We start from the raw sequence: 13,951 nt of genomic DNA, 5'->3' as shown, positions 1-13,951 counted from the left end.
TTATAAAGCAAATTTATATAAATAAAATTAAGTTTCTGTAATTTATAAAAATGGTTCTATTTCTATAAATGTGGAAGGCAGGTTTTAGATGGTTTATTAGGCTATGCCACATAAATGAAATTTGTTTTGAGGAGGAGGCCTTCAAAGACACACAGAGGTTATCCTTCAGAGCAGCCAGAACTGATATACTAGAGACTCATGACCACCAACTGTAAGACGTGAGGTACATGTTAAGATACCAAGGACGAGGAAAACAGTGATTTCAAATACGTGCCCAAACTGCAAGTCACAACGGCAGATGCTCTGAATTGACAGCAGTAGGGATTTATTTATTTAACAGTAGTCAGTGTGTCTCTGGGTGAGTACTGGAGAGGCCAATGATCAGTGAATAAAAAGCACTTCCTGCTCTCAAAGAGTCCAGTATGAAGACTGATCCATAAAGAGATTATAAAAAATGCTGGTAAGTGCCGATAAAGAAACATGCAGGCAATGAGGGATGCAGACAGGAACGGCATCCATCTAGTAATGTGGGAAAGGAGAGACACACAGTGTTCTAGAAAGTGGTGACTGAGTCTTAAAAGTGCTCAGGAGTTAGTAAGGCGAAGGTGAAAGGTGGCAGTAGAAAGGAAGAGAGGGGAGACATTCCAGGGAGAGGGAAGAGCAGGGGCAAAAGAGGGGCAGAGGGCAGCATGGTGGGTGAGGAATTTACAAGTAGTCTGAGGGGTTATTCAGAGTATAAAATCTGAATCAGTGAGTGGCAAGAGATGAGGCTGGCATGGGATGGTGGTGTGGAAAGGATTTACAGAGACTAAATAGCTATCCTCAAAGTTTTTTATGTCAAAAATAGTTAAATGTAGATAACTTTGAGATATGAAAATACATATAGGCATATGTCAACTACTACAATGATGAAGTATTCAATAAGGAAGATGTTACTTGATTTTGAAATGATCTTCTGTCTATTCATGTAAGGTATCCTTACAGCAGCCTTTCAGGTATATTTTAAATGGCCCTAGATTTAGACACTTTATATTAAATAGAATTTATGGGCCAAATGCCCCAAACTGGCAGTCTACTATTCTTACTCTGGTTCAGTCAAACCAGAAACATGTGAAAAGTTTAATAACAATGAAACCTGAATTCAAGTAGCCTATCAATACTATAGGCAACTGAGTTAATTGTGGAAAAATCTGTCATATTTCGTTCAGAAAGATGGACTTTGACCAGGGAAACTCCTCCAGAATGGTTGGAAAACATTTGATAAAGCCAACAGAGCTTAGTAAATAATTGAAATAAGTATCACAATTTTATGGCAATCAGGAATTAGGAAATAACACATCATCAACTTTTATATGCTACTGGACGTTATTTTATCTTTTTTTCTGATTCAGGAGGCAGATCTATAGTTTATCAGTCTGATATCAGTGATTATTATAAAGAAATGATAATATATACTACAAAAAGCAATGTCTGTATAGATTTTACTCAAAAACAAACTAAGGGGCGCCTGGGTGGCTCAGTCAGTTAAGTGTCTGACTCTTGGTTTCGGCTCAGGTCATGATCTCATGGATCGTGGGATAGAGCCCCACATCAGGCTCTATGCTCAGCAGGGAGTCTGCTTGAAGAGTCACTCCCTCTGCCCCTCCTCCACTCTCTCTCTCAAATACATAAATCTTAAAAAAAAAAAAAAACACTAAAAATAGCTTCTATAAGAGCCCTCTCATAAAAGTAGAGAGTATGGATTACTGAACACCAAAGTTTAATTTAGTAAGGTAAATTATTCAGGCTAATGTCAACTCTATATATACCTAGACATTTAGAGCTGGTGCATCAAGTAAGAATTCTTTGAACAGAAATAACAAGTAAAAGAAAAAAAAGAAAGAACCAGTAATCACAGTTCAGTTTGAGAGACCATACGTCAACACAAAATTATAGAGTCATAGGAACTATGACGTCATAGTAACTAAACACTGGGGCATATATGAATGATATTCTCAGCAGAAATTCCATGTATTAATTTACTTAGAATTCCCACCAATCACCGCACCTGAAAATCAGAGCTAATCCAGACAATGGTCAGATAGTGATAACCTTGAACGGTGGTTATACAGAAAGCTTGATGGTTTTATCACCTTGCTTAAAATTTAAATGCCAAGATACATCTTCTAAATGCCAATACATGCAAAGAACAGTAAGTAATTACTGGTTGGAAAAAAAAAAAACCCTCGATGAACTTTATGCATCTGGAAAGCTCACATTTTATGCTATCAGACTGAGCTTAAAAAGATCTCAGTGCACCAAGCTCATGAGCAACTGAGACAACCGTTTAAAATGTAATTAGCCAGTTCCATTTTTCAGTGTGCCCCAGAGACGCGACTGAGGTCACTGGGCACCTGTCTGTGGGAATAGCACACGCTAATGTCGTATATGGGCGTGTATGTGTGTGCACAAAAACACTTATAGGAGCCTGTATATGTTCAGGGTATTTGAAAATTTTTATTTAAATGCCGATTTTTCCATCTAGCATTGATTAATCTAACCTACTTATGAAGCTAGATGTTGTCCCTGTTATCTGCCATTTAGAAATAATGTAAACGGGGATGCCTGGGTGACTCAGTCAGTTAAGCATCTGTCTTCGGCTCAGGTCATGATCCCAGGGTCCTGGGATCGAGCCCCGCATTGGGCTCTCTGCTCCGCGGGAAGCCTGCTTCTCCCTCTCCTCCCCGCTTGTGCTCTCTCTCCCTGTCTCTGACAAATAAATAAATAAAATCTTAAAAAAAAAAAAAATAACATAAATGTGTGACCAGGCTTGGGCAATGGCACACTTTATGGCTTAATTCACATGGCCACCATATTATTGTTTCTCAAGATAGAGTTGAAAACCCTTTGCAGCAAAATAATCACTTGTGATGCTTAAAATACAGATTCCCAGGTACCACACTCAACCAACTGAATCTGGGGACTGGCAGAGTGGGAAGACTGGAAATCTGTATCTGTAACAGGAATCTAAGTAATTTCTAACTAAGCATACTAAAATTTGAGGACTACTGAACCAGGTGATGCTTCCTGAGGCAGGCACATCACTTATATAACCCCAAGCTACCACATGGAACACAGCTAGTTTATGGAATGAATCAATATATGTAAATACAGAAATTTCCAGGTCACAAAGAACTCAGACAACTTCCAATTCGAACTGTAAGGGACCGTGGTTTTGGTGTTTCTCCTCACTGGGAAGAAAGCGCTGCATGCAGTATAGTGTGCTAGGGCAGAGACCACACTGTGCTCACATTTCTATCTCCAGCACCTAGTTCAGGGCTAAGGAAGCTCAGTAAATATTTGCAAAATGAAGCGGGCCAGTAAGTCCTGGTATGAGCCAAGGGTAGACCAGTTAGACCAGTCCATGGGTGAAGTTCACTAGTCCCTACTGCAATGACCTGCATGACCACAAAAGTGCCTCCATGGATATTGATTTGGGGGTTGTAAAGAAATTTTGGCAAGTGGGCAAATAGTGAGCATGGACTATATTTTCTATTTCCCCTTCCAAAGTCCCTCCTGACCCGTCCTTCCTAGCTCTGGCCTTTGGGAGGTTGAGGCACCAGGACTGCTGGCCTGCAGGCTGCACTGCCTGTCCCCTGGCTCCTGGCTGAGTTCAGCCAATGGATGGTCCAGTAGGAGCCTGGAGGGCAGGCGGAGAGCGAGGATGGGGTGGCTACGAACATGTCCCTCCCTGCCAGGGCATGGGACTGAGCTCTCCCCTGCAACCTGTCAGGTGGCCCCCCTGTGGAGTTTCTCCCTTCCCCCTCCCCTAGCCCACAGGGTGAGAGGTGGTACCCCAGATGTTGCTAACCTCGAGGGTACTGCAATATTACTTGTTGGTTTCCCTATGCCCTGTGCAAACTTTTTCAAAGTAGTCCATTTATTAGCCTTTCTTCGATGTCCCGAGTGTGCTGCCTATTTCTACGTGGGATCCTGAGGGAGGAATCTCAAAACTTCATAGGCTGTGTGGAGTTTTGACACACAGGGGACTCAGAATTCTTCAGTCTGCACGGGCTCTAACTTGCATAACAGAATTGTAAACAGGAATGGGATGTTTCTTTTTATCTAATCGAAAGCATCTGGGAGGCAGTCTGCTCTTTAGATCAGAGTCAGGGAAGATGAACCGTGATCAATAAAAACCCATCTGAGGTCTGCTGCTAGGAGAACTGTGTGTTCTTATGCAGCTCCACGAGAATCATGTTAGGAGCGCACAAGGCATTTAAGTACATCTAATAATGCAGATTAAAAGGGCAATGATTTTTATTAAGCTATGTGTTACACACCTATTCCTTTCAGCTTTCTCCAAAACTCTTTCTGGGAGAGAGACGTTCAACTTCCTCTTTTTCTTGAAACATCCTCATAGTCAAAGCGAAAATGTAGGTGGCAATTTCTGCTTTCCTGGCTTTTGGAACATGTTCTTCTTTCAACTCCCAGCTAGTTTCAATCTTGACATGCAAGGGTTGCTTAGGACTTTATAATCCCACCGTGTCATATCCTAATCGTTACAGATCGTCGCGTACTATGGACCTTGTTAAACATTTACCAACTTTATGCTTCAAGGACGGGGTGGAAAATCCATATTCTGGAAATCACTGATAAAGTTACCCCTCTCACATGTTTAGTTATCACTCAGGCTGGGTGCCATCCACAAATTTCCTCAATAAAGCCTGAGCTTGATTTCCTTGGCTGATTCTCTAGCCTGCAGTGATTACTCCAGCCTATTACTTCATTTTATCATCCCCGCAGGACAGGTTACGGAGAACGGTTTACTTTCAAACCTTTACTTGTTCTTGGCACCACTGCTTTCCTTATCAAATTCTAAACAAAATGCTGGACTCCAGAGGTCTGTCTAGGTACCGGGTTGGACAAGGGTGGTTTCTGCAAGGAGACAATACATTTGAGCCTCTTCTCAGAGAAAACCCAGTCACACTCGCCTTGAAGTTCAAGGCCAAGAGTGTGCAAGCCTTATTGTCTCAGTGACAGGTTTCACACTTCAGAGCAAAAATTAAAAATTACCATCTGCCCAGGCGTTTCAAGGTAGAGAGACAGCTGAACTGTCAATGCCATGTAATAATTGTTTTTTTTTCCTTTGGGATTCCTAGAAAACTTTACCATGGTTAAAATTACTTTAATATTTAAATGTGAACTGCACTCCATATATTATCCTTCGTTCTCATGTTTACTTTTTGATTTAGAAGGTCATTTGAGACTAGACCATTTATGACAGTGGTTCTTAAATTATGGCGGCTTAAGACCCCTTTATATATATACACATATATAATTAAAATTATTGAGAATTCCTTAAAAATTACTGAGAACTTTTATGTATATGGGTGTTATCTCTCCATATGTATAATATTAGGAATGGCAACTGGAAAATGCTAAAAGATTTATTAATCTAATTAAGATAATAATAAATTTATTACATGTTAATGAAAAAATAATGAAAAATATAACATTTTCCTCCCCCCAAAAAATGAGGGAAAAGAGTAGCACTGTTTTACATTTTTGCAACTCCCTTTAATGTCTGACATCATAGGAGAAACCCGCATTCTCATACCTGCTTCTGCATTCAATCTGTTCAACATGCTCCTTTGGATGATGTATACAAAGCAAGTCCAGCTTCACACAGACATTCGGTTGGAAAAGGAGGGACCTCAAAGACTTCCTGAAAGGGTCTCGGGGACCCTAAGGCTTCCTGAACCACACTTTGAACTGATTCTCGGACTGGTTAATGTCAGGGAGGATGTGTGTTCGTGGCCCTACTTACTGGCAAGAGCATGATTAAAAGTCACAGTAGTAACTGTAGGACCTCCACCTCATAAAAACAAGTACAACAGAGGCAGAAGACATTTACTTCTTTCTCTGTTCTTTCTCTCCACACGAAGAAACAGACAATTTTATTTTTCTTTTTTAAAAGACAGGCAGGATCAACAAGCTTCCCTTGACTGTTCCATTCGGCTCTGAGCTAAGGGGAGGCAGGTGCACAGGGAAAGCCCTTTGACGGACAGTGACCGAAGAGGAAACTCAGGGAACATAGGCAGACAGCTGGCGTTTGTTCCAATTCCTCGCTTTATTTTAAAGCTTTCTGGTTCTCAGTAAGTGGCTGCAAGGTAATCCTGTTTTGGCAAGAGTGGGGCAGGAACTGCCACAGCGATCTAACACTGAACCTTCTGCTCTCTACTGGGGGGGGGAGGGGTAGGGTGTTCCGAGTCTCACCGAGGGTGAGAAGACTCTGGGCTGAGGCACGCAAGTGAGGCCGCGAACTGGGCCGCTCTGAGCCCCTGAGCCCAGTCTGGCCTCTCATGGCTCTGCGTGTCTGCAGACACAGGGGAGAGGTCAGGTGGGGGACACTGATTTAAAAGTCTGAGTGGTCGGTTAGTTCAGTTGGTTAGAGTATGATGCTAATAAAAGATTAAAATAGCAATAAAACCCATGAGCTGGAGAAATTAATGGCTGGAAAGAATGAGAAACCTTATGGTCAAAATACTAGACCTTTTCCCACACGTGTTTGAGCTCTTAGCCTCACCTCGCTCCTAACTAGCTCCTCAAACTGTCTTTCCAGAGAAAAGGAGGAAGTCCTAGAAAGGGGGATGGCAGAGCTATCACTGCTCTGTTTCAGCCGTCTGGAGCGTTAGTTTAGTCCGAGCGAAATGGGCAGCGGCAGCTGCTGAGAGAAAACCACTGTGTGATGTGCTGGCAGAGCACAGCTGCCCCCGAGATACTCACGGACTGAAGACCCCCGCCAGCCGAGGCGCTCACCTCGTTGAAATGGACATCCTGCATTCCGACGTCTTCCATCATGGAGGCCTCCTCGTCTATGTTTGGGGTAATCACCCTGAATGCTGTGCATCCTTGTCTAAACATGCCTAGAATGGACATAGCAGGGGAGAGAGCCAGTCAGTAACCCGTAAGTGGACGGACCCTGAGGGTTCTTCCTGCCGCCATGTTTCTGCGTTGAAGGAGACAACGAACTCTGAAGTCTCTTATGTCTCAGGCCACTGTTCTCACAGGGAGCCACTGTGTGCTTCTCTTCATCTGCTTCCTCATACCTAGCGTTCTCCTCCCTCAGTTCTGTCCTCATTCTTTTAATTTTTCACCACCTTTATTAAAATGTATGCAACCTTTAAATAAACTATAAATAAACTGAAACAGGGACTGGATCCAAATTAGTAGTTTTTTAAAATAACAACAGTAATTTGATTTGGTACAGTGACCCATGCTCAGATACCAAGAAAAATAAAGCCAAAGCCAATCAAAGAGAAACATGACTCAAACAGAACTGTTTCCTTCAAGTTGTCACCTCTCCCACTGTGGCTGAGGGTAACCCAGAACTCAGATGAGAACTTGCTCTTCTCCTTCATGGAGCAGTCTGCCAAGAGGTAACTCACCAGCCGCAGCCATGAGCTGAGAGGCTGTTAGCTGGTTCCATATCTGCTGCCTGAGGGGTAAGGATGGGCCTCTTGTCCTCCCACAACCGAAGAGCAGGAGCACCGGCAGCATGAATACTGCAGAGGCCTAAGCACTCTAATTCTCTAGGGGAAATCGTATAAGGTTGGAGCGGGGATAAATAACTGGGATAAGGATAAACCCTTGGGGCGTCTGGGTGGTTCAGTCGGTTAAGTGTCTGCCTTCAGCTTGGCTCATGGTCCCAGGGTCCTGGGATCGAGCCCCACACTGGGCTCCCTGCTCGGCCTGCTTCTCCCTCTCCCTCAGGTGTTCCCCCTGCTTGTGTTCTTTCTCTTTTTCTGTCAAATAAATAAATAAAATCTTTAAAAAAAAAAAGATAAACCCCTTAAGCAATAATGGCCCATTTGGGGCCTTCACTCATCTTGGAGTCACTGGGGAAAAGTCATATGTCAGTTAGACAATGTCAGCTGGGCAAAAACGACCAAGTACAGAAGGACTTGGAACGTCCTGCTACTCTATTTTGAGGTCACTGTTTACAATAAAGCAAAACAGAACCCAAAACTTGAATTGAGACCTCCCATATTTTGGGAAAAAGAGGAACACAGAGTATTTTGAAACCACGACTTGAAAGAGTAGATTTGTGGAGAAAGGGGACCCCTCCTACACTGCTGGTGGGAATGCAAGCTGGAGCAGCCACTAAGAAAAACAGTACGGAGGTTCCTCAAGATGTTAAGAATAGAGCTACCCTATGACCCAGCCAACTGCACTTCTAGGTATTTACCCCAAAGACACAGACGTGAGGAAAAGAAAGGGCATGTGCACCCCAATGTTCATAGCAGCAATGTCCCCAAGGAGCCGAGATGCCCTTTAACAGATGAATGGATAAAGAAGATGTGGTACATATACACAGTGGAATATTATTCAGCCATCAGAAATGATGAATACCCATCATTTGCATTGACATGGATGGAATTGGAGGGGATTATGTTAAGTGAAGTAAGTCAAGTAGAAAAAGACAATTAGGGCGCCTGGGTGGCTCAGTTGGTTAAGCGACTGCCTTCTGCTCAGGTCATGATCCTGGAGTCCCGGGATCGAGTCCCGCATCGGGCTCCCTGCTCGGCAGGGAGCCTGCTTCTGCCTCTGACCCTCCCCCCCTCATGTGCGCTCTCTCTCTCATTCTCTCTGTCTCAAATAAATAAAAAAAAATCTTAAAAAAAAAAAAAAAAGAAAAAGACAATTATCATATGGCTTCACTCATAAGTAACAGCATGGAGGACCATAGGGGAAGGGAGGGAAATCCAAAGGGGGAGAAATCAGAGAGGGAGATGAACCATGAGAGATTATGGACCCCGGGAAACAATCTGGGGGTTTCAGAGGGGAGGAGGGTGGGAGGAGGGGGTTAACAGGGTGATGGGCATTAAGGAGGGCATGTGCTGTGATGAGCACTGGGTGTTATACTTAACTAATGAATCATTTAACGCTACATCAAAAACTAATTTTGTATGATACAGTGGCTAACTGAACGTAATAATAATTTAAAAAAAAAGTAGATTTGTGAAGGCAGAGATTCTTCTGCTGCACGATGGTCAAAGTTTCCAAGCCTTGAGAGAAAAGATTCCCGTGACAAGTATTAATCTAGGAGCTTGAGGATACATTAACATACAAAAAAGCAAAATTATAGAAGCCAACCCCCCAGGTTTCTGGGTAGAGAGTATATTTAAAATATACGCCTCAGCTCCAGTGAAGTAACAAGGGTGGCCCAAGCGCTTCCTCTCCTTGCATAGGAACATGTGCCATGGAAATGGAGAGAAAAAGAAGGAAGGAGAGCCAAGTCTATCCATGCAGAGTTGCAAGGGAAAATCCCCACACCTCTAAGTGTCAGGTGGATGGGGCAGATGGGGCCCTGGGGGCCGGGCCCACCCTCAGGCTCACCTCCCCGGCGCCTCCTCTGGCAGGTGCTGTGGCTGGAGGGGAAGAGGGGCAGCTCCGGACGGAGGGCTATGTCTGCTTCTAAACACGAGGAAATGTATTACCTGATAAAAGGTCTCAACAGCAAATCATGCTAGTAGCAAGAGAATATGGAAACCCTCTTCAATTTCTTTTTCTTTTGGGCTCTGATGTATGACAAGCCTAGATTCCCTTCAATTCCATCCTAAATAGCCAGCTGGACTAGAAATACAGAAATTCCCTGGCCCTGGCGTCTGACTTTATACTATTTCTCACTTTGCAAACGGACTTCTTGTAAGTACGCTCCAGGACACAGGCACGCATGAGCAGCTTTTCTAAAATCTCTTGATTTTAAAATGGAAATGAGCAACTGGTGTTTAACCAAAAGAACCCATGAAAGAATTCATGGACTGCTCAACTGGGAACAAACATATAATGCACAAAAGAGCGCACTTACACACTCCTGCCCTCTCCTTCCCTGGGGAGGTAAGGTTTCTGGCCAGCGAGGCTGCCTACCCACATAATAAAGCCAATTGGGCTGTGGTTCTAAAAGAACGTTGTCTGATAATGTCCCGTTAAAACTGTCATTTGATTGATAAAACCGTTCCAGTGGGAACTATCTGAAGGGAAAATAAATCTTCTCTCAGCTCAACATTGGCCAGTCAAGGACACCCAGATGCAAAGCTCATTAACTAGTTCTTGCAAGATAGAGCCATTAGTTAAAGGTTACACAGTAACATGCCATCTAGTTTTGTTTTTGATACTGGCACCTCTGCTGTGCCCACCAAGCCAAGCCAATGTCTTACCAGTGAATAAAACAATGAACACAGTGCGCGCGCGTGCACACGCACACACATCCCCAAATCCAACCCCCCCACCCCCCACCTCCAAATCTTTCTGAATGGCTCCCACTTGTCTTTGCTGCTTTGTATGGTTTCATATTCATTTCACAAAACACAGGAATCCTTCCTCACCTTTCCGTGTGAGATATTCTGCCACCAGGGCTGTGACATGGACATAACACATCGCTGCCTACAATAAAAGACATGTGCTTCAGAATCACCATGTACAGAGCGTGTCAGAATGCTCCCAGACAGAAATCTAGTGACTGCATGTACTTGTATTAGATCTCAAGGAAACCAGGGTTCCTAAGAGCTGATATCTTACCTTTTGAAAAAACTGGAACAATTCACATAAACTGAAGTTTTGAAATACATTGCAAATTGAGACAAATGGTAGTAAGTTTGCTAAGGCTCATTTCTGTTTAGAATTACTAAATTTTAGTATAAGAGATTTAAAAAAGCATTTTTTTCTTACTATATTGATGATTTCCACATCATTTCTCTTAAGGTAAAAAGAAGACCATTTGAAGAAAAGGCATGTGTCTTTTTAGATTCTGAGAGAACTGCTCAAATTTCAGCAGCTAATAGTTTTCTCTCAGCTTAAAAAAAGATGTAGCAATTGCTTCCCAACATAGAATTCTGAACCAAAATTATAACTTAATGTTAATTAGATAACATTCTAAACACTTTAAAATGAAAGAAAAAAATAAAAAAAATTTTTTTTAATGAAGTTGCCACAGTGGTATAAAAAAGAGCTGTTGGAAATGAACCTGATTCTGATGACTGAGCCCCTGGTTTTTTTGTCAGAATGATAGAAAAATTACTCGTAGTAGTAATATGTAATTCACTTTCATTATGCTAATATGTAGTTTAGATTAAATTTACGATCAAACAGAATGGACTTCTTGAATAATCAATACATAAAAACAGTTACATAAAATTTTCAGATGTAGAACATAACTGTACTAGTTTAGGCAATTACCGAAGTTTAAAAGTAAAATCATGCTTCTTTGGTAATACTGCTGACCATACCTAAATGCTTTAGGCCCAAATCGTAAACAGTTTTCAGAAGAACACAGAACCTGCCATACAGCCCACTGCTTTCCTTAATGTCTCCCCCTTTTACAGATGGTGTCACGAGGCACAGAGGGGTGAAAAATGGGCTCATCACAGCGATTAAGTGTTGGATTTGTTCTGTCTCTGGGGACAGACCACACACCCAACTCCCTGCCCTCACCCTGTCTGCTTCTGGAGACACGCTCTGTACACGGGCAGCACTCTGAGGCCTACCACATCCACAGATGACAATGGACTACCTCCAAAAGGAAAAAGCAATGTCCTATCATTACTTTAGTAACAGGAACATTAAATTTCATCATAAAAGAGCTGAATTTTAGAACTAGAGAGGAGTTTTAATGCAGAAACGGAGTGCACTTGAATTAGCAGGTGTGTATGTGACCGTGGATGCTTTCTAAGAGCTTTCAAACAATGCTCTCCTGTGACAGAAACATTTCCTTAGAGTGTTGTAAACTGTTGAGATGCTTAGAAGTTGTGAAGCAACCCCAAGCCTAACACTGTTGAAGTATCACTTCTTTCGATTACTGGGAAATTTTTCTTAAATTGGCTTCTTTTAGTGAATGAGACATAGTTTTCCCCAAAACCCAGCTCAAGAGTCTTGCTGGGCTACCTCAGACAGATCCCCATTCTTGACATGGATCCTGGCCATGCTGTCCAGCCATGTCTTCCTGAGCTCGGGAGTGCTGGCGTAGGACTTGGCCAGACTGTACTGGAGATCCACCAGCATCTCCGGGTCATTCTCATGCTCCTTCATCTGGGCGGTGGCCATCAGAACTGTGCGTATCCTTTTGGTCAGGTCCTTCACGTCCGAGGAAAAGGTAGTGTGCTAAAACAAGGGTGGAAGAAGGATACATGGCTTTCAGCTGTGTTCTGCCTCTCCGCATCCATACTAGATGATGAGGCAGTCTTGAGGGTCACCCACCTTGATGAGCCTGTCACTGTTGGCACAGTTGTTGATGATGGACAGGGACTGCTGGAATCTGGTTCCCCCGATCCCAACAACATCTGCTATCAGCTGGCTGACGGAAATAATGACCTTAGGGACACACAAATGTGAACAAATAATTTCACCTTCAAATGACTCCCCAGACTTGGCTCCTGCCTTCAGTTAGGATGTGCATGAGGACAGGGCAAAGTTTTGAGCACAGATCATTCCAGTGCAGGAAACAATGTCTGAGTCATCTTTTTCCCTTCCAAGAATCGTTTCAGAAGGTGATTTTGCTATCCTTAAGTATTTTGTTTGCATAGCAAAATGCTCATCAGGAAAGTATAGAGGCATGAGAATCAGATAAGCCTGTATCATTTGGATAGTCACTTACTTTCTCTAATAAACAGGGAGACCTTATTATTTACCTCCTTGGTTAACTGGTTTGAATGTATACCCACTAAATATTCAATAAGTAGACTGTCCTTTGCATTTTTTATTAAAACATATACATATTAACTATGCAATGGGGGGGGGAATCTGTCTTTATTGGTGTCTGTGATATGCTCTGCCTTTGCCCAGTCACTCAAGCTAAAACATGGATTCCATCTTTATTCCCTCCTTTTCCTTCACCATCCCCAGGTACCATCAATCAATAAGTACTGTCAACTCATTCTCCCCTTCTTCTAACCTTACCATACCTGGTCCAAGACACCATCCTCTCTGGCCTGGATTTGACCATGGTTTCTCCAAAGTCTTTCCAGCTAAGGCCTTGACTCCCTTGATCCATTCTCAGCAACAGTCCAGGCGATCCCTCCAAATATGCAATGACGTCTTCTCAAGTTGTTTTCATCCATATTCTTTACTTTCCTCCAAACCTGCTAACCCCTATTCAACTTTCACATCTTCTAGAAGCCTCCCTGCCCCAGTCAGATGCCCCTCCCTCCTCAGTGCACTCGAGTTCCCCTATTACAGCACTGGGGACAGTGTATTGAGAAGAGCTTCGGGGTTTGTCTGTTTTCCAGCAGACTGGAAGTGTGTCCACATGGAGTGTGAACACTCCATGAGGGCCAGGAGAGTGTTCTTTTTTGTTCATGGTTGTATCCAGGAATCTTAGCACATAGTTTGCAAACAGTAAGTATTTGTTTAAAAGAAGAATAAACACAGAGATGGAGAAGGCACTCTTACATGAGTTTATAGAAAAAGAGAGCCTACAAAACCACGTAAGACTTTTCATATCTTGCATGGTTCCCAGAGCAGAGCATTTGGGACATTTTGACTCTGGAGAGATTGCAGGTGTGTCAGTATATGGAAGACAGAAAAGAACCACTTGGGGGTGCCTGGGTGGCTCGGTCGATTAAGAGTCTGCCTTTGGCTCAGGTCGTGACCTTGGGGTCCTGGGATCGAGCCCTGCACTAGGCTCTCTGCTCAGCAGGGAGTCTGCTTCTCCCTCTGTGCTCACTCTCTCTCAAGTAAATAAATAGAATTTTTTTTTTTTAAAGAACCATTTTGGACTTTCTGTGTTTTACCTAAGATGTCTGCTATGAGGCACCCTCATGCAGATTCTAATAGATGGTGATTCAGTGGAATTTCAGTCAGTCCAATATTGAGTCAATATTTAGAAGTCAATTTACCAACAGAAATGCACTTTGGGCCCAAATCTTACAATGTAGAGAACGAAATAAACCAAACCAGTAAATGTGACTTTCCA

The 13,951-nt window shown here is 42.9% G+C and overlaps 1 protein-coding gene across 19 annotated transcripts in view; it reads right to left on the bottom strand.

The window, feature by feature from the left end:
* The window catches only part of DOCK9 (dedicator of cytokinesis 9), a 325,732-nt gene that overhangs the window by 65,460 nt on the left and 246,321 nt on the right, over positions 1 to 13,951 (bottom strand). For 7 of the 19 annotated variants that reach the window (XM_035003134.1, XM_035003125.1, XM_035003129.1 and 4 more), the window contains exons 42-46: positions 12,238 to 12,351; positions 11,926 to 12,141; positions 10,371 to 10,428; positions 9,382 to 9,459; positions 6,769 to 6,908 (exon numbers count right to left, since the gene is read on the bottom strand). In XM_035003134.1, the coding sequence (XP_034859025.1) occupies positions 6,769 to 6,908; positions 9,382 to 9,459; positions 10,371 to 10,428; positions 11,926 to 12,141; positions 12,238 to 12,351 (606 nt within the window). The remainder of the gene's footprint in view (positions 1 to 6,768; positions 6,909 to 9,381; positions 9,460 to 10,370; positions 10,429 to 11,925; positions 12,142 to 12,237; positions 12,352 to 13,951) is intronic. The other 12 variants (XM_035003141.1, XM_035003144.1, XM_035003145.1 and 9 more) reach the window with 3 other exon arrangements.

This window comes from Mirounga leonina, unplaced genomic scaffold, assembly GCF_011800145.1.
Source record: "Mirounga leonina isolate KUSES-001 unplaced genomic scaffold, KU_Mleo_1.0 Mir_127, whole genome shotgun sequence".
NCBI lineage: Eukaryota > Metazoa > Chordata > Mammalia > Carnivora > Phocidae > Mirounga > Mirounga leonina.
Note: the sequence above shows the minus strand (reverse complement) of the source record. Positions and strands in the feature narration are given on the sequence as shown.